The 27,846-nt window shown below is 39.6% G+C and overlaps 1 protein-coding gene across 9 annotated transcripts in view; it reads left to right on the top strand.

Annotated features, from left to right (window-relative positions):
* The window catches only part of BCAS3 (BCAS3 microtubule associated cell migration factor), a 310,290-nt gene that overhangs the window by 86,275 nt on the left and 196,169 nt on the right, over nucleotides 1–27,846 (top strand). For all 9 annotated transcript variants that reach the window (XM_030462196.1, XM_030462194.1, XM_030462195.1 and 6 more), the window contains exons 15-16: nucleotides 9,001–9,265; nucleotides 23,304–23,454. In XM_030462196.1, the coding sequence (XP_030318056.1) occupies nucleotides 9,001–9,265; nucleotides 23,304–23,454 (416 nt within the window). The remainder of the gene's footprint in view (nucleotides 1–9,000; nucleotides 9,266–23,303; nucleotides 23,455–27,846) is intronic.

Genomic DNA, 27,846 nt, shown 5'->3' with positions numbered 1-27,846 from the left:
AATTAAATTATTCCAATATTTATTACACTTCTGGAAAAGTATAATTACTGTTAGAGGCAATGATTTACTATGCAAAGGAATAAGCAGTCTGGAAAGTGAGAGGAAATGAGGAAAAACTGTTCATATGGGATAATACATACAGTACTTCAAAATAATTTTGATAAATAATATGAGGAACATTGAGCTCTGTGTGTATCCATCTACTCTGTCATCTATTTAAGCATGGACTAGAATGTCTGCAAGATTTGAAGAGTTATTTTTATTCTACTTTTATTCCAAAAATGAGAAATACCCTATAATCAATATTGAAAACCAAAGCATAGGGCTCCAGTCACTAGGAACAAAGGTGCTCTTCTGAATTTACAGCTGATAAATTTGTTTTTAAGGCATACATTGGAAACCAAACATAACATGTTTTAAGAATAAACCTTTATTGATCTGTGCTTTTTGGGATGTAGGATTAGCATCTCAGTGAAAGCATTGCATTAAAATTCTTAGAATCAACATAGTAAAGTTTTTTCCTAGCTTGCCACATAGTTTTCATTTGAGATGTGAACAGTATAGCTTTTGGAATGGTGTAAAAGAGGGAAAATTCTAACCAGTCTGAGGAGTATTGATGGATTTCACAGCTCCCTTGGTAATGAAACCATCCAACAACAGTATCACATTGGTACCTGGGACTCTCAATACACATCTGTAATTCAAAACATTTACATAATGTGATGGATGGTTGTGTTTTTAATTTTTTTTTTAAATAACAGTACTTGTGGTTGTTTAGTGAGCAGGATGTGGTGCTATTCTTTTGTTCCATAAATGTAATGTATGAGTAGCATTAAACAGGAATTTTGGAGACTGTTCCATTTAAAATTCTCAATGAGACAAAAAACCAGAAGGCTCTGTAGCTTCTTTCTTGGTTAGAATAGTATTTATACTTTTGCAACTAGACTTTTTTCTCCCTGGTTTAAAGCTAATTGTGAAGCAAGGCCAATGGCCTTAAAGGTCACCTTCTGTACTGGAGCTATAAAAAGTCCTAATTTGTGTTGATGGACATGAGTGATTATCAGTGTCAAAAATTGTTTAGCTAGTACCCATTATAAAATTGTTTAATCACCATCATCATTATGCCCTTCTTATCTGTGGTATTTTAATGTCCACACTGAAATCATCTGCTTTCCTGCCCTCAGAGCTTTGCCCCATGTTTCCCCAAATCCCCTTCTTTCACAGGCTGGGGCTTGAGTTTTCTTTCCTCACTTTGGGATCCATTAGCATGTTTCTTGCAGATATTTATTGCTGATATTAGAAGAGCATTTCGTTCATTAAGAGCTGGTACATTGGTAATGTTTATAGAAGTTTCAGGTATTTCTCTGCCTGGCTGTGTCTAAGCTGCTGGACACACAGATGTTCCCTCTGTGGGGTCACTGCTTAGGCAGAAATTGGCTCTACCTGGAATATTTTGTAAAAGTGTTTTTTCCAAGGAGCATTGGAGCTTTGGGAAATATGTAGCATGCCAGTGTTTGCTTTGAGAGCAGAAATTCTGAGAGAGAATATTGTTGTTTTGAGTCTTGACAGGTGGGTCTGGTGTTACAAATGTTTGAACTGTGATTTCAGGCAGTTTAGAAGATCAGCCCTGGAGTATCCCTTCTTGCAGGGCTGCAGAATTCCCAGTCTCCTGTTTCCCTCTGTCTGTGGTGGTTGGAGGGCAGAGCAATAGGTTGGTGTTTCTCATCTGTCTCCTAAGAGAAGGTGACAGGAAGCCCCTTCTCTCATTCGGATACAGAAGCATCTTAAGTGGATTAAGTTGCACATTTAAAGTATATTAAAGAAAATGCAGCAAGTGTTGTGATTTAATAATGATGTTTCCTGATCGATCTCCTGCAATCAAGCAGTGTCTCAGAGCCCCTGCCATGTCTTCCCACTGAGCCAGATGTATTAGCTAGACCATTACTTTGACTTAATAAAACTCCAGAATTTATCCTCCACCATGCATTAATTTTTCAAGATTCCAGATGAGTTCTGGTTTGGGGCTGAGAAATTTCACTCACTGGATTCATGATGCTGAGGCAGATGTAGGAGTGGTCCTTGGGAAGGTTTTTTCAGCTTCTGGTCCTCTTGATAGACTCTAAGGGTCAGCAGTAATGTTCTCCCTGCCTCTTCACAGCTTCTCTTCATAACATGGGTTTCCTTTCCTCCTTCTGAACAATTTAAAGGGTTGTTACTGCAAATCTGTATTGGATTTGCTGACTTTGAACAGCAGATGTAGGAAGAAGCCTTACGTGTCATTGAGTCAGGATTGTGAAGATCACTCAGTTCCTAACAAAGCCACTGATGTTTTTATGTGACTTGGATGAAGATGGGCTTAGATGGAAGTCTCAGAAGGGAATTGAGAGGACAAAACCCATGAAAGAATGTGAAGTGCTCAGGTGCTTTATGTTCAGCTGATCTGAGTCCCATGATCACAACATTCAAGGTTAGTTTTCTGCAAACCCAGATTGAAATCACTGTTTCAGTTACATTGGGGTGGTATTTTTAGTGCCACTTATGCTTTAGAATTGTGATTTATGTTTTTTTACTTAAGAGAACCAAAACCCAGCATGTTTTGCTGTGCTGTGTCACATGGTGAAGGTTCACTGCAAGTGCTGGTGGTATTTAACCATCCCAGAGAGAGAACTGAAGCTCACAGAAAATCCAGGTTTGCAGAATTCAGCCTCAGGGGGGAAAAACCTGCACATATATGTGGTGCACGTTTTGGTTAAGGATCCATTTTGTTGTCCTGCAGCTCTGGCCTTGTATGTCAGAACTTAATGCATTCATATTTGTATCCAAGAGCATTTGGGGAGCTTTTAAATAAAGGTATAGCATGTTCTGAACTGAGGAAGCTCATTTACTTGCAGATGAAAGTTAGACTGTCACCTGATGATCCTTTCTCTTTGATCTGAAATTGTAAACAGAAAAAAAAAAAACCTCCCTGAAAACAGTATTATCTCAGCCTAGAACAAATAAACGTAATGATAGCATCAGTGGGCTGCTGGCCAGGCTGCTCTGTAATCTTTTAGGCTGTCAGACTTTTGTTATTCTGACTCTCCAACTGCTCTTATAACTGACTTCAGTCAGCAGAGGTAAACAGAGGGAATGATAAAAACATTCCAGCATGGGCTGCCCCAGAACATGAGCTCTGCTCTGCCTTCCTGGGGGATGCAGGAAGGTTTAGGTGACATGAGGCTGTTCAAGGTTGGGTCACATCCCATGGCCAGGTAGTGAAACACAGGGTGGGTTACAAACATGTGAAACCTCCATGGTTAATGGCAATTTCTTCCTATCTTTTGACTTGGTCAGGTAGCTGCAATTATTGAAAGAGACAGACTTTTATTTCTAGGAAAAAAGTCTGGGCCAGTCTGGAAATAATATCGATTGATGGAGGGAAGTTGGTCAGGCTTTGATCAAAGCAGAAAATAAGAAATTCCTGCAATTAGAAGTAGCTTAACTTAATCTTAAGGAGGTAGAGTTCTGTTTGTTATTTCAGTTATTAATAGAGAGCATCTACTCTGGCTGAAGGACCCCACATGTCTGTCTCTCACTGAACCCAAGTTCTGCCATTTCTTTTATGCAGAACTGACATCAGTTTTGATGACACAGGGAGACAGGGTCTGTATGGGGCTGATAAATCCTATTGTGTAGGCCATGATTTTATTAGTTTTTTGATTTGTGTTTGTTGCTACATAGTTTCCCTAATTTTCTCAACCAAAAGACCAATTTTCTAATCTATTTCAGTATATCAGTATCTGTCTATCTATGTATCTATCTCAGTACTGCTTCTCTTTCTCATTTTTTAATAATAGTTGTTTTTTTTTTTAATTTCTGCCATCTCCTTTCACAACATAACTAAATACTTCAGTCATGTCCTTTAAATAATGCTGTGTTTTCTCTGTGACATTGCATAGTGTGCCCCAAAACTGGATTAAATCTCTGTTGCAGTAATGCTACTCATGCTTTATTTTTTCCCCTTGCTATTGAAGCTCAATTTAATTCAGGCAGATGCAGAATATGAATATTGTACCTGGTGGAACTCACCACAGCTGAAAAAGGGGCAAAAAAAAAAAAGAAGCACTAGGAAGATAAGAATGTGTTTTAATATTTCTTTCTTTTGTTTTCTAACTCTTGCATTCTGCACGTGCATCAGGAGTCGTTTGCCTAAGAGGCTGAGTAAACCTCCCTCTCCTTTCTAAGAAATTAAGTGATCATATATATTTAAGTTTAGTACAATATTAACTTTTAGAAACCCTGAAATCCAGAGGCTGGGGAGGGCTGTCAGTCAGTCATTCCCAGGAGTGGTGGTAAACAAGGTCACTGCCTGTCCCCTGTGATTGCTTGTGTAATCAGCCATTCCCATTTTAATCAACTGCTTTTAAAATAAGTTTTCTGTGTGCTGCCCTTCTGTTTTGTTTCCTTTCAGTTGTGACTTGAATTATTTTCAAGTTCATTTTTTATGTTCTAATTAAAATTGTGTCCAAATTTGGAGAAGCTGTGAGAATAAGGAAAAAAATGATAGCAAAAACTTAGAGATTTATATCATATAAGTAAATGTAACTCTGAAGCCTTAGATTTAGATGATTCCACCCAGATTTACAGAATATCAGAAATATTTTTTTTATCTGTACAGTCTTGAAAGCTGAGCCTCAGGAGAGCTGTTGACACATGGGATGTCCTACAAGGACTCTTGTCTATATTAAATTACCCTCCTCAGGTCAGACTCTGAACATGGCAGCTGAACTTTCATTCACTTTTCTGGAGGATTTTACACCACAGTGTCCTGGACACAGGGAAACAGGACAGTGGGAGTTGAAAGGAAGCACAGGGGAAATTGGTGGAAAAGAGAAGACACAGAGATGGAATAATAAAAAGGAGCTGTGGAGGTTGGAAGTGGATGCTGGGATGGAAAGGACTGCAAGAAACAAATGGTAAAAGTGAGAGGAATTACAGAGTTAAAGGAAGGTGCCTGATGGAAGATTCATTGTAGAATACCTGATTATGGAAAGGTTTCTTTCCTGGCACCTGTTCAGAAAACTTTCTCAGACTGCATCCTGGTTTGAAGAGATTATTTCCTTCTCCTACAATTACTGAATGATTTCTTTCCAGATGATGGGAAGGCCTGCCAGAATAATTGAAATATTGTTTAATTGTCTCTGATGGGCAAATAGTCATGTTGTCCATGAGTCTGAGAAGAGAACTGGTAATTTGGTAAGGGTATTTTGTTCAAATCATGTTATAATGTTCATACAGAGAAAAATAAATATAAAAAATAAATAGTAGGCAGTAACATAAGAGGTATTGGATGCCTGGTCACCCAGAACCCCTCATGGATTTGGCAAGTAGAGCAAGCTGAATAATGTACATGTAAAACATGAACCAAGTTTCTGCAGAGCTCCTGTACAACAGGAGTGACAGGCCCTGCTTTAGCCATGGCTGAGTTGGAGAATAGGTGTTGTTATCCTTACAACATTCTGTGGTTGTGTTAAGTGCATTCCTCTGGGCCAGAACAGGCTCTGGTTCTCTGCTGAGGGCCTTGGAGTATCCAAGGATTTCACCAAGACTTTTGGATATGCAAGAAATGCACCTTGAAACTGAAGTAACCAAAGTGCTCACAAACCAGGAGGAGGAAATGGCAATAAAGGTGGGAGAAAGCACTGGTGTTCCCACTGAAGCATTAAGCTAGAATTTAAAATATCTAATGGGCTCTCAAGTTAAACAAAATCTCAGGTCTGTAATTCCCTTTATTGGCCCAGACAGAAGAGGCCAGATAAAATTTGGAAATACAGACACAAGTATTAAATCTGATGCTGACCTTGAGCTATAGAATAAACTCTGCATCCTCAGAGATCTTGGGTGCTTTGTGCTTTATCAGCATCTGTAAACGCCACGGGGGCTTGATTGATCCTTGGTATCCAAACATTACATCATAATTAACAACAAATCCCCAAATATATCACAAATAAATGAAAGAACAGTACATTAACCTAAAGGACAGCAATAAATTGCAACACTTAGCATAAACTTGAAAACCACTAATGGGCCACTGGGCAGCTTGTTTGTGCTACAAGCAGCTGAGAACTCAGTGCAATGCACAGCAAGTTTGATGGGATAATTTATATTTTTTTTTTGCCATGGACACACAGAGCTGATTTTTAGAAGTCCTTTCTGAGGGTGCCAGGATGAGCATTCTGTCAGCTTCCAGGTCTGCTGGAAAGTCACAGACTGCTTTGCCCTGCACAGATGGGGTGGTGCTGCTTTGATATGAATGTGTTTAATTCATGCCTGTGTATAAATCAGAAATATTCTCTGAATTACATCCTTGAACTGTCTGTTGCACTGCTGCTCAGTGAAGGACTAAGGAGGGCATTTTTGAGGCCAGCAGGAGATGGGTGGAAATGCTGCACGTGTGATGGGAGCTCCCAAAATACTTGGTTGCTGCTGAGTTGGCTTCCATAGCTATATTCCCAAAAATCTGAATTCATTTCACACTCGTCTGTCAGTGCTTTTTCTTCCCTGTTATTATTGAGCCTTAAAAACCTGTTTTTTCTCTGTGGTTTCAGCCATATTTCAAGTATCATGCCTGTGATATCAACTCTCCAACTGCAGCCTGTTCCCAGCTTTCTTCCTGAAGACCAGGAGTACTTTTTTTTTTTTTTTTTTTTTTTTTTTTTTTTTTTTTTAATTATTATTATTATTTTTACTTTTTTTTTTTCTTCTGTGTAATGTTTACACTTGGAAAAAACATCCTGTAATGCCTGTTTCCCTGTTTCTTGGGTTGTGTTGTCCTATTCCTAGGCTGTTGTATGTGTTTTTAAAATAATATAACCCAAAGGGTATGGACTGAAAACTGAGTATTAATACAGAAACATCCACAGTTCTGTTGTGGAATGGGATATAATTATTATATATATTTTTTTTTCTTTCTGGAGGCTGGAACAGAGAGATGGTTTGGGAGATGAGGAGGGGAATTTAAATCTAAAATAAATGCCAAATATTTGGAAAACAGCAATGTGTGCAGAGAAGTCCCACTGGCCAACAGACGTGGCTGTTCTTTTGTTGTTAGAACTTAGAGAGCAGCCCCTTTGATAGGATTGGAATGATGTTCCAACAGCTCTCCAGATTTCATTATATCAGTGATCTTTCTGTGGGGACTGAGAATAGCAGATTATATACATTTATAAATGTGGCTGCATTTGATTTGGAGCAGCAGAAGTTGGCTCTTCAGACAGCAAGGATTTAAGCAATCTTGGTGCCATAGTTTGACTCCTGGGCTTTGGGATTTTTATTTTTTTTTTTGGCTCTTGTTCATCCCTGGGGGGTCTCTAATCCTTTCTGAGCAATCTATTAAGGTGAAACACTTTGCAGGCAACCCAGGAGCCCTAAGTGCTGTGATTTGCTGTCAGTAATACCAACATCATTCCAAGTGCTAAAGCTGTCAGATTTTGGGGAGGTTGTTGAGCAGGATCAGTAGCAGATCATTTGGGTCTGTCACCAGAATTGAAAAGAGCAGGTGTGCAGTGCTGGTTTTTAGTTCATCTGTGTGATAGGGATGAAGCATTTTGTGTCGTGACAATCTGTCAGCCAAATATCTTGTCACAAGGCCCAAGACTTAAATCCTTCTTTTTTTTTTTTTTTTATCTCCAAGGCTTCAGGGCTCAGTTGGAAACTTGCACTTTGGATACTTGCTGCTTTTGTCTGGAATGGCTGAAGTGCATTTCTGGAATATTTGTCAAGATTTTATCAGTGCTTTCTCCAATTTGAGTACCTAGTGTATTGTAAAACTGGCTTCAGTGACATCTTGAAGAATTTTTTTCAAGTTTATGCTGTTTAATAATATAATGAAAACTAATCCTTTGTCTGTGTGTTTGTTTGCCTTGTTAAATCCCACTTGTGGCCGTGGTTCTTTTTAGTCAGCTTTTACCTTTAAAAACATTTTTGTAAGAATTGGTTGAGGATTTTTTTTTTTCCTATGATAAATCATTTTAACTTAGACTACTTGTTTTCTTGAGTTGTCTGCCAGTATGGTGTTGGAAGCAAACTTTAATCTCTCTTTTAAAGCATTCCTGCAGGAACAAGAATTTGCTTTCCATCAAAGCATTGTGTAAAGCACACTTAAAAGAGAATTAGATCCTTCTGGACTTTGTATCTATGCAGGGAATAACTATAGTGGAAAGTATTTAACTGTATTTTTATATTTGCTGGCCATTTGAAGCTAAAAAAGATGTGTTTCTAAGGTGGTGGAGAAGAACTCTTACTCATAAAAAGAAATCTAAATGGGGTCTTTCCTGGGACTTGAGTAGCTGATTCATAAAGATTATTTTCAAATTTGTTCAGTTTATTCTTGATAAAATTTTAACATGAAAAAAGAGCACAGGTCCAGGGATACCTGGATGAACAGTAGCTCCACCAAGAGATAAACTGATTGTAGCAGGATTAGGGGCAATTATAGAGAGCTTTTTAAAATATTGGCCATTGATTTTTGGTGTGTTATGTTATGATATTTCTGTTGACTTCAAATCCAGAGTGCCAGTAATCTCTCACTTGTTCTCATCCCTCCCTTTTTGCCTGTTTGGGTAATCTCTAAAAATTAAGCAAGCAAATAACAAAACATGTAATTGAAGTTATTTCCCAGCTCTTCTTAGAACTTAACTCTGTTTGAAAATCACACCAAGTTCTTGTGGCTTTCTTGCAGCACTGTGCAGCTTCGTTTCTGTAAGTTCAGGCCCATTGGAAAGGAAAATCTCAGAATATTATGAAAAGAATAGGAAATTTATTCCTGGTAATATAGAGAATATACTGTGGCTTATATGTATGGTGCATCCTGACTACTTAGTCCATTAGCATGTATGCAGAACTTCAAGTTACTGCCTAAACCTCAGAGTTTTTATTCCCATTTCCAATCCAGACGTGTCACTAAAGCACACTGGGGCTGCACTGCTGACCACCTTCCCTTTTCCCTCCTCTCTTGGCCAGGTCCAGGACATCTCCTTCAGCCATGACTGTCGTTGGGTTGTGGTCAGCACTCTCCGTGGCACTTCCCACGTTTTCCCCATCAATCCCTACGGGGGACAGCCCTGTGTCAGGACACACATGTCCCCCCGCGTCGTCAACCGCATGAGCCGCTTCCAGAAGAGTGCAGGCTTGGAGGAGATTGAGCAAGAGCTGACATCCAAGCAAGGAGGACGTTGCAGCCCTGTCCCAGGCCTCTCCAGCAGCCCCTCTGGATCACCACTCCATGGTAAATCCCTTTTTTTGCTTCTTTTCCTCCCGTTTACGTTGGTAAAAAACCTTTTTTCCCTTTGATGCCCACGTTCTCCAAGGTGTTTCAGTACCTGCTGTGCACTGACTCAGCAAGATCTCTTCCTTAAATACCTTTGGAGAGGGTGATCTAAAGATCTTCAGAGATCTTCATTCCAGCTTCAGATTTTAGTGGTATTTCATAGAATTCACAGAGTTGTCAGGGATGGAAGGGACATTTAAGATCACCCAGTTCCATCCTGCCATGGGTAAGGACACCTCCCACCAGATCAGGTTGCCCAGAGCCTTATCCTGCCTGGCCTTAAAACCTTCCAGGGATGGGGCTCCCACCACCTCTCTGGGCATCCTGTGCCAGTCCATTTGCTGCCAGCCTGAGCAGCAGCAACACTGGGGTCACTGGAAAGAATTTATTTGGTTATTATTTGTAGTTTGTGCCACTGAAAAATGAGTTGAATAAATATTAATAGTTATATTAATTATAACTATATGTTAATAATTAATAAATGGCTGCTATGAATGGAGTAGCAAGGTAATCTATTTACATTTTGCTCCCAGCACCCCAGGAACTGTTTACCCACCCAGTGTGAGCCTTTACTGGGGGTGGGGATGATTTAATTTCCAAATGAATCATACTTGGGCTTTGTTCTTCTTAGGGGAATGAAATAAACTGTTACACAGAGGACAATAAAGAGAGATTTCCTTTGCACCTTTTATAGCTAGCACAGATTGTGTTTGGGTTATTTTGTCTGTTAATCCTGCAGGGTTATATTTTTGTCATTCTGCTGGATTGCCAGAGCTTGTTGTCAGATATATCTGAGTTAGGTTGGGATCCTTTTATGGGCTTTTACTATTATAAGGTTATTACGACATCACTTGGTGGTGGGGCTGAACATGAGGGTAGGAGATGCCCTCATGTGACCTTTTTAATTGTATAAAATTATATAAAATGGGGTTTCTGGTGCTGAGCTGCCTCACAGGTATGATGAATGGATAAGTTAAAGCAGAATCATGGCTTTGATTGTCCAAACATATCCCCTGTTCTCCTCAGGATCCTCTGTGAGCAGAGGAAGGAGCAGTAGCTGTCAGGATGTGATGCTTGGAAGCTGGAAAGCTCTGTGGAACTCTTAATATTTTTAGTCTGCAAATTAAAGCTGACAGCAGGTTAATTATTCCTGCTAATTACACCTGGAAGTTGAAGTCTCTCTTGCTCAACTCAGAGGTTTTTGCTCTTGTTGCCTACAGGAATGTCCAGGATTAGAACAAGATTCAGTAAGTGAAGCACAAACGGGCCTCAGAGCAACCCACTGACACCTCCTAAAAACCTTCAGTAATTCTGTGACACTTCTCTTGATTTCTCTTGTCAGTTTGTTGGGGATTGGAGCTTTTATTTGGGTGCCCAAAAGTCCATTCATAATACACAGTGGTTCTGTTTCATGTTTAATTCCTCTGCTGAAATGGAATCCATACATTTAGGATGATGGGAACACATCTTCTGCATGTATTGCCTTCAGATGGGTATTTAGCTCTTTATATCCATTTTAGTGCAGCACAGGGTTTATTGCAAAATCAAAGATTTTCTCTCCTTTTCCCTTCACTTGTTACAGGCCCAGGATGATTCAAACCCAAGTGTGAAACCAGAAGGTTGATAAAAATCCATTCTGAGATGCTTTAAATATTTTCACATTGCTTTTCACTATTTCCCAGAGTCAAACTCTTTTTTACTAGAAGAATTCTTATGGGAAAGCAGAGTTGAAAGAACTGACATCATCAGCCCTTCCTGAAAAACAGATTGGTTTCCTTTAAGTAACACTCACTTAAGAAACCACCTATTTAGAGAGAGGCAGGCAAAAATAGTTCTCAAAGAAAATTAACTGTATAATAACTTAAAGCACAGGAGGGCAGTTCCTGCCCAAGGCTGGCACTGTAACCAGGGGGTGAGCAAGTTGGGTTTGCAGTCACTATTATAGTGAATTTTTCTCTTTGGAAGTTGTAGCTTCTTTGGACAGAAAGCAGCTTTTATCAGAGTATAGAAATAGCTTTGTCAATGTGTTGAAATATTTTTATCAATGTATGGAAAAAGCTTTATGAATTTGTAGAAAGAGCTTTATAAATATATAGAAATGACTTTATAAATATAGGAATAGCTTTATAAATACAGAAATAGCTTTATAAATATATAGAAATGGCTTTATAAATACAGAAATAGCTTTATAAATATAGAAATAGCTTTAAGTTTAGAGAAATAGTTTTATCAATGTGTAGAAAGTTTTATCAATTTATAGAATAGCCTTATCAATCTGTAGAAATAGTTTTATCAATTTATAGAAATAGCTTTATCAATTATAGAAATAGCTTTATCAGTTTATAGAAGCAGCTTTATCAATGTGTAGGAACAGTTTTATCAAGGTGTGGAAATCATTTCATCCCTGTATAGAAGCAGCTGTATAAATGGATAGATTCAATGAGGTGAGCTGTGGACCAGGCACGTTTTTTTTAAATCTGCTTTTAATATCCCTCTCTTCTTATTCACTGCACTCTGCAAAGCACCACCCCTCTCATTTATTTAATGAGTATTTATTTTATTTCAAGCCCTTTTCAAACAATCCCTTCCAGCATTGCCCCCCCCCCACCTCCCCCCCAAGACCCTTTCCCACCTTCCCCCTCCGTGCCGGCAGGGGGCGCTCTCCTCCCGGCCATGGAGCCGCCCGCCCGGCCCAGCCCGCCCCGGGGCGCGCGGGGGGAGCCGCCCGTCTCCTCAGCCGCCTCAGCCGCTCCTCCCGCTCCCCGCCTTCTCCTCACCGCCTGCCCTGAGGGAACGGAGCGGGATTTATCCTCTTGGCCGCCGCTACTGGGTCAGCTCGAAGATGATTTTATTTTGGGGAGTATTTGTGTGGCGGTTATAGGTGGTTTCTCGCACAAGCGAACTCGCCGCGGTGGTTGTTTCAGAGTAGGTGTGTGGCTGGCACTGAGGAACGGGCCTTCTGCTTTGGTAATGCGCGCACAGTTTACATGGCCATCGCTGAGATAGTCCTATAAACCCTCCCCATCCCCCGGGCAAAAGGCTGCCTCAGATGTGTAGCCATTTCACATTCTCCTTTGGAGTTCAGGAAAGCAATTAGGAAAAGAAATAATAATAATTCACCTGGTGGGAATTTTCTGCTAAACGACTTTTAGAGAGCATTACTTCCCTCTGGAAAGGTCCCAGGGTTATGCAAAGCCTCTTGGCTGTGGAAGCACTCAGAGGAGTCCCTGGAGCTGGGGGTTGTGGCAGCCCCAGATCTCATGTGAGGAGCAGGGGAGAAGAGGTATGAACAGCTAACCCTGAGCACCAACTTGGGGACTGGCCAGCAGCTTACTGGTTGTAAATGAGCTGTGGTTTTTTTTTTTTTTTTCTTTTTTTCCCCTTCGTTATGGATGAGAAATCAGCAGAGCAGAAGAAGTGGGTGGTATATTTTGGATGGTTTCTGAAGTGGAAGGAAAAGATCCATTCCCTTTAGATAAGTAGGGGAGTAGACTGATAAATTCTGTCACAAGGGAAGTTGGTGTCTGTACATAAAGTGTTTTAGAAGCAGGGTTTTGTAAACAATATAGATCTGAGGCTGGGGCAAATGTGTGTTTGCCTTGGTATTTGAAAAAAAGGTTGTAAATATTCCAGATAAATTGAAAATTTAAGGAGGGTAACATCAGGAGGGAATTGCTGTTCTTGAGATATGAAGTGTAAAAATTACATGACTGAGTGACTTAACACTGCAAATGCTGTGTTCAAACTGCTTCAGAAAGGTTGTGGGGAGGCAGAGGGGAAGTAATGGGCAGTGCACAAGAGACTGTGATGTCAAAGGTGGGTGGTGAGGTGAAAGGAAGGTAGAAGGCAGAGAGGAGTTGGATTGCCACAGATCTGAGTGTCCCACTGAAGTTTTCCTGTCAGGATGGATGATTTCAGTCTTGGTAACTTCAAACTGAAGAAAATTTCTATAGGGTCAAGTGTTGATCTGTCACAGGCATGTACTGAAGGGAGGCCAAGGAGAAGTGGTAACTGAGTCTTCAGGTTTCTCTGAAAACGAGTTAATAAAATGACATTTTGGGGTTCTGTTGTTATTTCAGTTATCCCCTCATTTTACTTCCTCTTAACTGAAGCAAACCAATGTTTCTCCATCTGCAAACCTCACCTAGTTTAACCAGGTATATAAAAGAGAGGCTGGGGTGTTTCTTTCTCTAACATGATGAGTAATAAAGACATTCTGCAGACTGAACATCACTTTTGATTGGGTTTTGCAGTTCTGGCTAACTGCAAATTGGTAAATAGTAATATTTGTGATGCAGAAGGAACATGCTCCACTGCTTCAGGGCTTCCCAGGGTGCTTTGTGTGTCTGTGTAGAGGACTAGATGCACTGGTGTACTGCTGAACAGGGTTTTAAGGAGAAATGAGTGTGATCACCATAAAAGGAGTCACTGAAATTGAGCTTGGAAATAACAAAGAGGTGGTCACTGAAGGAGGGTTGCAGGGAAGGTTTTCTGAGTGGTGTTTGAGGAGAAAGGTTGGGATGAGGTGAGGAGAGGTCTAGTAGAGGGGAGATAGAATGATGCAGAAATTTGTTAGTGGGTCAAGGAATATAAGTGGCTGTGATCAGTGAAATGACAAAAAGTAGCTCTGCTCACCTGATACAAGGTTTGATCAGAAGGTGAGAAAGTAGAATCTGGAGTTTTTCAAGAGACTGTATCAGCTAAAGGAGGAAGTTGAAGTATTGAGGGTGTTGTCTGACAAGTAAGGTTTGGCATGAAGGAAGGTGAAAGCATGAGAAGCTCTGTGTTAGTGACCAGAGAGGGAAAGGAACGGGACAGGAGCTGGTGGGAACAATCATTTTATCTGATGGACCTGCTGACTTGGAGCCCAAACACCTTCTGCTTCCCCTGCCAGGGGATATTCTGAGGCACAGCCTCTCTTGAGAGGGAACCCAGGGCAGATCCCTGGGGCCTGCAGGCACTCTGAATTGGGTTCTCTGTGTATGTGATTGGTGATTGATTATGCAGTAAGTGGGTGCTGCCCCTGTTTGCTTTTGCAGTTTATTATTGTAAAGTAAGGCATTTAAATCAACTTTGTGGAAAGAAACATAAGCATTAAGATTGGGAATAAAATTTACTTGTATCTTTTAAAAGGTTTATCTTTACCCTTAAATATGCTGATTGGGCTTATTCTTTTTGCTTAGTCTTTATGGGCTGTTAAAATCAGTTGCTTTTTCCCATCTCAAGGAAGTGCATCTTTGACACTTCTCATGACCTGAGTCACGATGCTGTCACAGAGCCAGAAAACATCCTTAATGGTCATGGGTAAAAGAGCAGAACTGCTGAGGGTGGGTGGAAGAGGGAGAGAGATTGCTATGGTTTACTTCAGCTCCTATTCTATGGGTTTTTCAGACAAGCCATTTATTATAATTATCCATGGATATTATTATCAAGTTCTCATGTGCAGTGGTTCTCAAGGCATGGTGTTTTTTTATCCACATAGCTTGGGATAAATACTGTGTATTCAACCTGGACTGAGTTCAGATGCTAAAATATTTGTGCTAATTGTTGAAGCTAGAGCAAGAGAAATTAAGGTTCAGGTAAGAAGGTGATGAAAAAATTAAAGCCACAGATACATTAATGCATAGTTTATCATCAGTATTAAACCTTAATAAGCTAAATCCTTTGGGTAAAGGCTGCTATGAAATTTTCCCTATCTTCTCACCCCACACAGCTGCATACAGAGGTGTCCTTCAGAAATTCCCAGACGAGCTGACCAGTTTGGTTGCCTGTGTTGTCCCAGTACAAAAAAAAAACCAACTAAATTCATAAAGATCATTTTACTCTGTCATTTGGAAGAGTAGTCCGAGACACCCAAATTTTCTAAATTTTCACAATGCTGAAGTGTCTCAGAGTCATCCCTGAAAGAAGGCTTTGGATTCAGAGCTGTGTTGCTGTGAGTTCTGAGTGCTGGAGGTGACAAGGGGCAGCCATGGTGCATACTTGTTTTCTCAAGCGCTTCATCATTCACCAGCAGACAGTGTTAGTAAAATTCCCATGTGCAAGAAATTGGACTAACAGAGTCTCTGCACAGTGCCTAGGAGCTGCCTGAGTGATAACCTCATTAGTGGAGTGTTGAGTCTGAGCTCACATTGTCCTTTCCTCAGAAGAGTTTGTTGGTAGCTTCAACCACAGCTTCTGGTCCAGAGCTGGCTAATGGCCACAGGATGGGGAGGATGGGCAGTGCACCTTCACATTTGTTGGTAAAATACTCCTAGTAACTCCAAGTAACTAATCCTGCAAGCTTTTAGTCTGGGAAGAGCTGAAGGTAGAAAGAGGATGGCAATGTCTGGAGCTCTCCCTGCCCTGGGGCTGGCATTTACCAGAGATGGCCTAAGAACAGAGGCCAGTTTGGTGGATTGTGCTGGTAGCCACCATCTGGAGCAAACCAGCTGAAGTGTTGCTGATGCCGCCTGTTTTATGGCTGTACAAAGCCTGAAGCCAACAGCTGGCAATCAACTTGGGTTGTTGTTTTTACTTCAAGGAGAGTTTTGCCCATAAATGGACTTAAACTTTGCACCAACAATATTTTTAGTTAAGTATGTCCTGAAAGATGATTGTTACACCAGACTTCTGTGTGGTGATGGAGGGGTTGTTTTCTAAGCAAAGGCTTCAAGGCACCTTTAGTGTGCAGCTCTTTGAGGAACAGCACAGCAAACTGGTATCTGTACAAAATGAGGAGGGGAAATGGCCAGGCAAGGAACAGACATTTGTATCAGCTTTTCAAGGAGTTTTTTTTTTTTTACTCAAGGCAGTTAACACTGTGGATGTCATCACAGCTACTGGTGAGAGGTCCCATGGAGCCTTCTTCTCTTCTTTCTTATTCCTCTCATCTGTCCATGTCATTTCTTTCCCCTGGAGGTAGGTGAAGTGGCCAGCTCTACACCACTAATTGCAGAAGTGAATGACAGGTTTGAGCTGTTCTCTCATAATCCATCCTTGGGCAGGTAAAGAAAATGGGGTAGCAAAGGGGTTATGGCAGTTCCTTCTTTCTTCTAACCTTTGCCAAGGACAAGAGGACATTTTAAGGTATCAGAGGGATGTTTATAACAGAGGGACAAAGTTTTTGAAACTGAAGATAGGAGAGGGAGGAGAAACTCAAGAAGGAGGAAAGGAAGATGATGAGGCCATGTTCAGATTTTGAGTGGGTGATGCTGATGAGCAGTTGGAAGAGCTGAAGTTCAAGGAGCTGGGGTGAGAGGGCAGAGAACTCCATCTCATCAGTGGCTGAGGCACTTGGACTGGCGCTCCCATGTCTCGGCGGAGGATTCTGACTGTCACCATCACGTGCCTTGCCTGGATGCAAATAGGGAGAAAGTTTCCTAGGATAACCATGAGATTCAGTGCAGCTGTGGTTCAGAAGGTTCAATATCGAGTGGTTTTAATCATTGTGAAAGCAACTGGCTGCATTATTTCCTTGCATCCATTTCAATGGAGGCAAACTAGTGATAGGGTTTGGACTTGCACCAGTTTAGCTGAGAGAAAAAATTCCTGTAAGTAGCTAGATCATGTGTGCATACATGTTGTAGCTAATACATAGTGTTCTTCCTTTAATGGGTCTGATTGTCTTTGAAATATTGAGAGGCAGGGTGTGAAATGAGGATAAATTTGGTAGGATACAATTGAAGGAAATGGCAATGCAACTTTGATTCAGAAGAGATCATTAACTAAAATAATTAGTTTCCTGACTTTTTCTAGGAAAACGTGCAGCGTTTTTTTGCAAGCAAAGATAAAGCATGTTTGACTGAATAATAAGAGTAATTAAAAATAAAACAGAACATGAAAGGAAAAGCTTGTTTTGGCAGTAATTAGTGAGGGGGGTTTTGAGGGTGTTTCTAGGGATGCTATTGAGTTTGCCTGTCAGGCTCTTCCAAAGGAGTTGTGTGAGCCAGCATTGCTTCTGCAGCCTTCTCTCCTCAGGTCACAAGGCAATGTTTCTCACCAGGGCGCTGCTGTTTCCTCTTCCGACTGTAGTAGATTACAGATCATACTGGAACATGTCTGAGAAAAGGTCAGAAATGAGGGTGAAAGTCTTGGAACTGAAGCTGGGAAGCTTTCCATTCTCATCCGGGAAACTTTTTTTTTTGTATTGAATAATAAGCAAAGCAAAATAAACCACCATGTCTCTGACACTTCTGTTTTTCCTGCCTTTTTCTGTCTGCTGGGTAGAAAGGATTTTATTTCCCTTGCATTATATGATTAGTGAATGTTTAGTTGAGGAATCTTTGGTGTTACACTAAACAGAAGTAATGGCCAGAATGGTTCATTGTCTTACAACTCGGCCTCCACATAATTCCATAGCCTCAAGCTATTGCGTTTTTATGTACCAAATTAAAGATGTTTATATAGAGTGTTAATGTTAGTAGATTATGTGGTATGCTTTGAAATGTAGTCTATTAAATAATGCAAGATATAAAAGCTAATCAAGTGGATTTTGAGCTTTAATGACACTGCATTGCTAAGCTTTTGGTTTTGGAGTAATGGAAGAAAAATCTAAAAAAGCAGCACAATAATTTTATTCTGAGGCTGAGAGGTGCTTGATGCCACTTTGGTTTTTCATGTAAAGTGAATGGAGAAACTGATATCCTTGTGATTGTTACTTCCCTGTTTGTCTTGCTCACTAACAGAGTGGGATTTCTCTGTGCAATAGGGGATCTAAAAAATTAAAGTTTACATCCCTTAGGTGTCAGGGTGTGGTTTTGATTTTTAAGCTCAGTTATGGATTACTGAGTCCCCTTTCCATCTGACAGGCTGAGGCTGTTGCCTGCATGTGTGACTGGAATCTCTGGTAGCCAGTTTGTAGAGCTAGGTTTAAATCAGGTAAGAAGTGATTTTGTTACATTGATGTGGTGCCCTGAGTGGGCTGAAGAGAAGGACAAAATATCAGTAGAGTGGCTACATCAACATAATTCTTTCAGGGTCCTGTAGAGTCTCTTTGCATAACCCTGGCTGCACTGTGCTGTTTTCACAGATGAGTTCCTTAGGGCTGGTGGGAATGGATCTGCTGTGCTGCATTTTGATCAACTTTATGTCATTAGTAGCTGCAAAAAATGGGATGTTTTTCTTCCTCTGTCCTCAGAGATGATCTCTGACAGGAGTGCCCTGAAGTATTCCATTTGAATACAGACCAATTTGAAGTCTGGCCTGAATTTGTCAAGGCTCTTAATTGATCAGGAGAGGACAGGTTTACTGTATTAATTACTTTTGGTTGATTGAATGCTTTTATACAATGTCACAAGCTTGCAAGCCTAGCCTGTGTTCCCCTAGGTGTACCTTTTGTATCCAAAAATACACTTGGAAAACTTAGAAATGTGTGGTTTGATCACAGGTTTACATCTCAAATCCAGGCCCTAGGTGTATTTTAACAGTAATTGTGAAGAAAATAAGCATAAATAAAAGCTGTAGCAGTCAGTAACTTCACCTGGCAGGGGGAAGGTTATGTGGGTTGTGGCAAGTGACTCTTCTGTAGCTTCACTCTGGGGAGGAGGGTGAAGCAAAGCTGAAGCCATGGGACACAGCCTGTACCTGAGAGCCCCTCCTGATGTCTTTTCCACAGATGTCCAGCTTTGTCAAAACCCAGTAAATCTTGTGAAGTTTATTTTCCTTGTAGCATCTGTGTTTTATAATGGTGCTTTTAATTTGTTTTTTCTTTGTCTGCTGGGATTTCTTTTGTCCGGCACTTTCAGGCTTCCCTTCTTTTGCTGGGTGGAAGTGAGTCCATTAATGATGGCTGGCTTGGGAATACACCCCAGCCAGGCCAGCATGGCAGCCTCTCCCTCTGTCCGACAACAAAGCCCATTGTTGTTTTCTTTCTTCACTTTTATCCTTAACTTAATCCACTTTTCCTTTGGGTATTTATGGAATAAAATGTCTGGAAAAGTGTGGCTTGGGTTTTGGGTGGATGGCAGGAGACATGATGGCAGTTTGGTTGCAGACTTTCAGCAAACAGGTACCCAGGCAGAACTAAGGGATCATGTTTTCCCTGTCTCAGCAGGCAATGTTTATCCAATATAATTCTACACTTGTAAATAAATGTCTGCTCTTAGACTACCACAGCCACAATGTCCCCAGCTTCTGTCCTGGTACCTTAGTAAAACTGATTATAATTTGAGACCTAAACCAATTTTTTATTTGGTTTTTCTCCAGTGGAAGTCTAAAAAGCTCAGGATTAACTGTAGATTTTTGACTTGGTTTTAGCCATGGTAAGGAGTTTGGGCCTTGAGTTTGTGCTGTTTGAGTGGTGATAATGGAAGTTCTTTTGCTTCTGTCCTGAGTCGTGGCCCAAGCCACGAGGGAATGCAGGCAAATGGTATGATGTGTACAGGGAAAATTAACCTCAGCCTAAACTGATTTCATTTTATTCCATGCACAGCTCTTGAACTGTCATCTGAAAATCCTTTTCTTGGCAGCCTGGGGGAGAGACAGATATTTGACCAAAAGGACTTCCCTTGCACGGGGTCCTGAGGGCTGTTAAACTCAGGCTCTGGGTGATGACCGAGGGAAGGAGCCTCATCACTCAGGATGCTCTGCTGGAAATGTCCAGACTGATTCTTGAGAGGGTGTATTTGCCATGAAATTGTGATGATGATGATTAATTTTCTCTAAATTAATTGCAATAGGAAGTGTTCCTTGAATAGACAGTAGAATATGTCACTGTCAGTATGCAACCAAGCTAGTGTTTAAAGTAAATTGTCAGTGCCAAGTGAAACTACTGTGTTTGAAGTTATTTGAGGGTTTTATTCTTTATTAATTATGTATTTTCCTACCAGAATTAATATATACTATCCATATGTGGCAAGAATTTGAGTACAGGACTCTGCTGCATGAAGAATCTTTGATATTTCTAGCGGACTTAAACTTTGGCTTATTTATTGCTTGTCCTTTGACAGTGAATCAACAACTGCTCGAGCTGTAGAAATAATGTTGATGCTTGACTGCATTCTTTGTGCTCTTTTGGCCTGATACAGCAGTCCTGTGCACACAAAACTCATATTTACTGCAACAAGAGTTTCCTCCTTCCGAGGGCTGGAGGAATGGAGAGTGACTTTATCCGATGGGTACAGCAGCACACCATAAAACCATGGGGTTTTAAAATGGTTTATTAAACATAATTGTGACACTGTTTTGTTCCAATGAAATTCAGAATGCACAATACTGCTTTTACTGAGAGCTTAGGGAAGGAACAGCCCTGGACATGGAGTGCATTTACTGGATCCCCAAGGCTATGCAGTTTAGACAACAAGGCTGTACCTCTCTGATAGGACTGAGGAAATGTACAATGAAGGTATAACATCATAGAACATTTCCATCAAAAAACAGCTAAAAATAATTCAGTGAAAGTGAAAGCAGAAATTTTTGCTTTTTCTGTTAAGCACAATTTTCTTTAACTTTTAATATTATTATGATCAAATTTTAAAGAAAATCTTTAATACCAGAAATAGTTTGTCTCTTTGGTAGCATTCTAACTTAATTTTTGGCTTGTGTCACTTTTAATAAATTTATTTGCAGTTAAGCAGCTGGATATTACTGCAGAAAATATAGATTGGCAGGCAGTAGTTATTGGGATATACATCAGGTATTTGCAGCTTTTCCATTTGCCATAGCTGGATTTTTTTATCATGTTTGTGTTGTGAAGTGCTGTGCATCGTGAGCTCTGGTTTAGTTAATTTTTTATCGACCTTTGTGTACATGAGGTACATTTAAAAATTAAATGCTTGATCTCTGAATGCTTTATCCAAAATATTATCTTTTCATCCCATTTATGCAGGTTTTCAGTTCTCTCTATAGTTGAGTAATTTTTTTCTCCTTTGTGTTTTCTTGTGAGCATAAAACTCTGTAGGATGTTGTTGCTAAAATTAATAAAAACATCCAAAGCAATGACTTAATCCTGCAGTTCTCTGAGGATCCTTAACTGCCTTGGGATTCCTCAGCTTGTATGAAAATAAAGCAGCTTGTCCTTGTGTAGGAAGGAGAGCTGTAAATTCCTCATTTTTATGGATGCAAATATTCCATTGAATCAATAGAAAAATAGGTTTTGCATATGGACACGATGTAGGGAGCGGAGGGCACTGAGTAATTAAATGTGTCTTGAGAGACAGAGAGAGAGGGGACTGTTGCAACACACTCATTTGGTTCAGTAGTTCATGGTTAATCACTATATTCCTAACAAGTAAAAGAAAACAAATTAGAGGCATTTGAAGCCCCCTCTGTGGACACTGTCACTGCTTGCTGGTAGCTCCCGGTGAATCTAGGAGAGTGAAACTCTTTTCAGAGAGGGCTGGATTACATGCAACAGTAACTAATTAGACAATAATGCAGAAAACTATTCATACTCCTTTCTACAAGAACCAAGAATGCATTATGAAACTAATCTTAAAAAAATTAATTGTATCTGAGCCTTACTTTAAAACTGAGCTGTTGGAGGTTTGTTTTTTTCCCCTCCTTTCTTGTTTCTTTTCATTCCAAGTTGGTGCAGGAAAATTGCTATTAATGAAATCTGCTCTCTGAGACTTCAAGAGGCTTGTTATTCATTAAAGCCTTGCTATTTCTCTTAAAACGTATTGACCAATGTTCAGGCCAGATACTTAACACAAAATACACTTTGTAATTTCATCACTTTTGTTATTGTGCTTTTTTCTAAAATGCAGAGGTCTCTGGACTTTGTAGAAAAAACAAATAAAACCCCTAAGCTTACAGTTACATAGTATTAAAAGAAGGGTAAAGGAAGCATTGAGTGTCTTTAGGATGATGAGACATTCATTAAGATTTTTCCTCCTTCCTTTTCCTATTTTCAATCCATCTGAAGTACCATTAAAGCTTTTCAGGCAGCTTCCTGTGAGAAACCCTTTTCTGTGCTGTTTTTCTTCCTTGAAAAAAGGTGGCTGCTCTTCAGTCAGATTGTGTGGATTTGGCCTGGGATTTGGATAATATCTCTGTAGAATGCATCGGTTGTTTAGGAACCTAATTCCCAATATGGCTCCCTTTTGATTAAGAACAAAGCCAGCGTTTCACAGCATTATAGGGACACAGAAAAACAAGTTAATGATCTAAACCTTTTAATTCATGGTTGCTTGTCTATTTGAAGTACTTCTGATTCTGTTATAAACAGACTGGCCCCTTTTGTTGTTTAACTTCTTTCTTTGGTTTCTTCACATTTCTTTCTTTACTGCCCATGAAATTTGTAGCTAGTTTCCTTTTCTAACCGAAGAATGAAAGGTTGTGACTACAGAATGATGCAGAAAGTAAGAAAGCGTATCTGAACTGGGCATATATCCAGCACAGACCTCTTTGAAACCAGCAGAATTTAGGGTTTGGGGGGATTTTTTGGTATGTTTTCCTTTTTAAAGTACCTGTGGGTTTTTTTAATCTTTTTTTTTTAAATGAATATGAAGTTTGTTACTTTTCAGATGGTTTCTTGATTTTTGCATGTAGTTAGCATGCCTTTATTTTATATAGCTACTTGTTATTTTCTTCTGGGCTTAGTTCAGCAGATTACTGTGTGTGCCTTTAGCCATAGAGACAACAAAAGCCATCTTTTCAGGTCTTTCAATTGCCAACACTGTACGTGGTACTTTAGGAAAATAATTCCCTTCCAGATATTCTTTCTCTTCTTTTTTTCTTTTTTTTTTTTTTTCCCCCCTAACTAATGAATTGGAATCCAGAGCTTGTTCTTCACATCAAACCTGAAATAGTTTTGTTGAACAAAATTTTCAAGCAAGCAGGAACAGCAACACAAATAATTTCCCTTCCATAGATGGGGACTTAGAACCATTTTAAAAACTAAAAATTGCTGCTTCCATTATAATTTATTTTTTACCTGAAATGAATATGACTGTTTAAGCCTTTTTTTTTTTTCTTTCTTTATTTTGCCAGTGGCTTTTTTGGGGGCACTTATTAGAAATGAAAGGCAGGAAAAACCCTCCAATAATGTGTTTTCTTACCTCTCTATCCTATCAAGGTAAACTGAACAGCCAAGACACTTACAATAACTTCACAAACAATAATCCTGGGAACCCTCGACTCCTTCCTCTTCCCAGTTTGACTGTGGTGTTGCCTCTTGCTCAAATCAAACAGCCAATGACATTAGGGACCATCACCAAACGCACAGGGTAAGTGTATCTGCACAAACCTTTTTTTAACACTGTTATTTAGAATTAAAATGGAAATAATTTCTGTTTCTAGTGGCACAATTATATTCCTTATTTTGTTTTCAATGTAATTTAAAGGCAGCAGGAGGGGGGTGGGGGAAAAAGAAGTCAAGAAAAGGAAACCAGCGTCATATAAGTAAGCAAAACCTGAATATAAATCTCTGAAATTCAGGAGTATTCATTAGGGTGGGTCATTTTCTTGCAGTATACTCTGTGAGAAATACTGTACATGGATATCAGGGAAGTTTCATACCAGGAATTGGTATGAAACATTAAGCAGAGCTGTGTTCAATCAGAATAAGCTGTGGTTTTACTTTTTTGTTGTTTTTTTTTATAAAAAAAACTTATTTATTTTGATTTCCAACCTTTAAAGAAGAAATCCTTTTTTAACTATCAGAAATGGAAAGGCAGTAAGCTAGGTTGAGTATAAAGATAAAACTTAACCCTGCTGTTTTCTTGACCTGTTTTTTCCTCTAAAGTGACTGTTCTGTACTATGAAATTCACGTGTGGACTTTCATGTGGAGCCAGCTGCACTTTGCTACTTCTCACTGTGCCATGACAAAGCACTTGAAAATATTTGTTGTGAGAAGCTGTTACAATGACTAAGAAGATTTTTTGGGTTTCATAAACTGTGACAATTTGAATTGAAATTGTTGAACAACTGGTATTTTCCTCTTGCTAAATTTCAAATCTTCAGGTTTTCCAATTAATCCACAATGCTAATGAGGATAATGAGGATATTTTTTTCCCCTCTGCCTTTTTGGTTGTTCATATCCCTGAGTATTGCCTAGTTAAAAATCTGATCGATCCATTAATTGACAGATGGCTTTTACATTTTTAAGAAAAATAGATCAATTATGGCATGTGATTGGACAAAAAACCTGAGTCCTGCAGGTTCATAACATTTTCCTGCTTGTTGGCAAATTCTTGCAGCCACTGCCTTGCTTGTTTCTGTGGTTTCTTGCTCAAGCCCTGAAGGGGAGGTGAATTTTCCCTTGTGTTTTGTGAACTGGGAATTATTTTTCAGGCAAGAGCCTGGGTATATTCCCCCTCTCCCTGAGTAATTCCCATATTCTGTGCTTCAGGACATTCTGTAAAATCTGTTCTTGTTTTGCTTAGTCCTCTAAGTATGCATGATGACCTTCTGAAGCGTATGTGTGTGTTCATATATATATATGTGCCTCTATATACATGTCCAGCTAACAAGCCAGTCCTGCTCTTGCTGTGTAAACTGAATTTCATTGGGTTTGTTGGACCAAATCCTTAACTATGAACATGCAGTTGCCCTAAGCACAGAGGCTGCCTGCAGCAGGTTCTTTAAGTTCTTGACTTAGCTGTAAATGGGACTCACAAAACAGTAAAGAAATAGTATGAGGGTAATACTGTGCTTTGCATACATTTCAGTTGCTTGATTTTGCTGCCTTTTTTTTTTTCTTTGCTTATTTGGTTGGGTATTTTTTGTTTTTTCTTACAATTTAAATGCAGGTGAATGGAAAAGATTGTGCTGAGTGAATTTTGGAAGGTGGGATCGTGGATGAGGACAGGAAGGGAGGTGGGATCAGAGAGAGGTTGAGGTGCACAGGGATAAGCAAGAGGTTACAGTTCCTCAAAGAGGGAAAATATCAGGAAGGTGACTTGACAAGTACAGGAAAAGAAGGACAGAAATGTAATTCTGTGCTCAGTTAATAGACTTCTAGAAATGGATCAGACATTTAGAACTAGGTGGGACAAGATGTAGAAAGGAAATAAAAAGCCATCTGAGGGAGAAAATAGGGTTGTTCAAATAGGAGCAATGGGGAGGAGGATGATTTGGAAAAAAAGCACTTGATTTCCAACAGTAATTCATGGAGTAACCTTTACAAAGTCTGTTTCCTTAATGCTGTGGTGATACCAGCAAGAGTTTTCTACGACTATTGCTAATATAATATCTGCATTATTTGATTTAATGTTGTATTCTTAACTATCTTAAAACATATTCAGACAGTGCTCATATTCATACTTTTCTTCACACAAATTTTGCTGCTCCCCAAATGTCCCTGTCCTACTCTTTTGTGTACTTTTTTTAACTAATTACATTTAAAATACATAGTGAGGCTGATGTAAGGAGGGAAAACAACAGTCCTGGGAAATACCCTGCTGTGTAAATAGAGTTTTCATGAATGAGGATCAGAATTTTCAGTGAAGATGTGTAATGCTAAGCCCAGAGCTTCCTTCATTTGTTCTGCATCCAGAATATTTGATGAAAGTACACAAAATTAACATGAAAAGCTGTATTTATAAAGCAGGGATTTAAGAGGAATGCCTAGGATCCAAGAAGCCTGGCATGCCTAAAATGACCAAATTGAGACAGCAGCCTTAACTTAAACCTCCAGGGGGCAAAGCGTGTGTTTAACATATTTAACATCTGCCCTCATATTTCTAGAAACACATAGCAATGTAAGTCTGTACAGTGTAATATTTAGACAGGACAGGGACCATCTGCCTCTCTCAGAGAAGTGTAGGAGGCATGTATTACTGCAAATGGCAAAAGACAGATGTATTTACACCTACATGGTCAGCACCTTTAAGCACTGCTCCAAGGAAACAAGGCTCTTCTTTGGGAGCAGCTGCTTAACCTTGTGATTGTGCAGTGATCAGAAAAGGAGATGAACTCGCTAGCAGTTGGATTTTACACTTGCTGTTCAGTGGCCCTCAAAGCAGATTCCTTGTCCTTGCTGCCTTGAAAGAATTAAAAAATGGGATCTCTTGCAGTACGTTTCTGAAAGTAAAAAGCACAGCTAAAAGAATACCATATAATTAGCAGTTCTGGCTTTGTCTGGTTTATTTCCTTCTAGCATCTAAAAAGCTGCTTTAATTCTAAACACTTAATTAAATATTGCAGCTTTTATTAACCAGAAAGCCAAAATGGGCTTTTTTTCTGCTAGTATCCAGGACAGCAAAATATTTTTCAGGTACTGAAAGGACTGATCCGTGCTCTTGAAGTCATCTGTCTGAAGCAGAGCTGCAAAGCATGTCATTTTACTTGACAAGTGGAATGGCAGTAAATTTTTTAAAAGCGTTCACTGTAGCCCTATGGGAATGAAAGAACAGAATCTGGAGTTGTGTCATTACTGCCCAGTTTATCACAGATTTTTTTTTTTCCTCATGCAAACGTGGGTTTTGGAACATTTTCTGATCAGTTGTAAAACTCTCTTTAGTGCTGAGAGTGTAAATTCAGAAATATCTCAGAGCAACACCTTCCTCTTGCCATCTCTGCTCCTCATTCCCTGCCCTGTGTTTCTTCCCTTGTTTTTTCAAGTCTCATTGTAATTTCTGCACCTTCCTGAAGCACTTAATTTTTGTCATCCCACTGACTCTCTTTCCTGTAGCTTGTACTCTCAGCACTTTCTAAAGAGCTTAGAGGCTTTTCCAAAGCCCTTCTAACACTAACAAGTAAGGAACCACCTTGTTTTAAAAACTAGGGGGATGTAAGATTTAATAAGTCTTTATATATCCATGCCTCAGTTTCCCTCTCAAAATTTTAATAATAATGCTGAATTCCTTCTGAAGTCTGGTGAATGGGTTAATTCATTGCTCGTTTACAAAGAGCTTACAGATTTAAAAGGGGAAGAACTCTATGATCCATCTCATGCTTGTCCATAAAGGGCAGTGAATCAGGATGTGTTAGAAGACAGCTTTGTGCCTCACAAAATAGCTTTATAAGTGTTCCTTGTGTTTTTGGAATGGGTTGTACTTAGTTTCCAGTTAGTAAGAATGTGGGGACACAGATGAGCTGTAATAGGAAGGAGGGAAATAAAAGATAGAGTAATAGCCCCAAAAGAAAAACTGTTTCAAAAGTTGGCTTCTCTGACAGCAGCATTTGTTTTCACTTTCTCAAGGGATATGGTCATTATATTTGTATCATAGCTCAGTCTCAAATTCATTATAGCTTTGGTGAAACCCTCTGTTAATTGAGTCTTGTCAAAACAGAGACATCCGTGTAGGAAAATTAATAAACCATCCCCAAGCTTCAGATAGTGTGTTTTTAAACATGAAACTCTATCTGTTCTTCATCCCATCCCTCATTCCACCCCCAATAAAAAAGGGGGGGAAAGTGGGTGAAGTGTCTGATGCAATTTCATCATTGTAGTGTTTCTCATTGCTTGTATTATATACATGAAACATCACTGATATCAGTTTGTTGGATTTTGACTCAGAGAATTTAATTTATCCCAGGTTCTACTACTGAAGCAATCAAAAATAAAGTCATGATGCCCTGATACAATTAAGTAGGGAAAAGTAGCTAAAAATGTAAAGAAGAAAATTAAAAGTAAAGCTAAAGAATTCAGTACAATAGGCCAGCCATCCTGTGC

Source organism: Calypte anna, chromosome 19, assembly GCF_003957555.1.
Source record: "Calypte anna isolate BGI_N300 chromosome 19, bCalAnn1_v1.p, whole genome shotgun sequence".
Lineage (NCBI taxonomy): Eukaryota > Metazoa > Chordata > Aves > Apodiformes > Trochilidae > Calypte > Calypte anna.
This window is presented reverse-complemented; position numbering and strand designations above follow the sequence as displayed.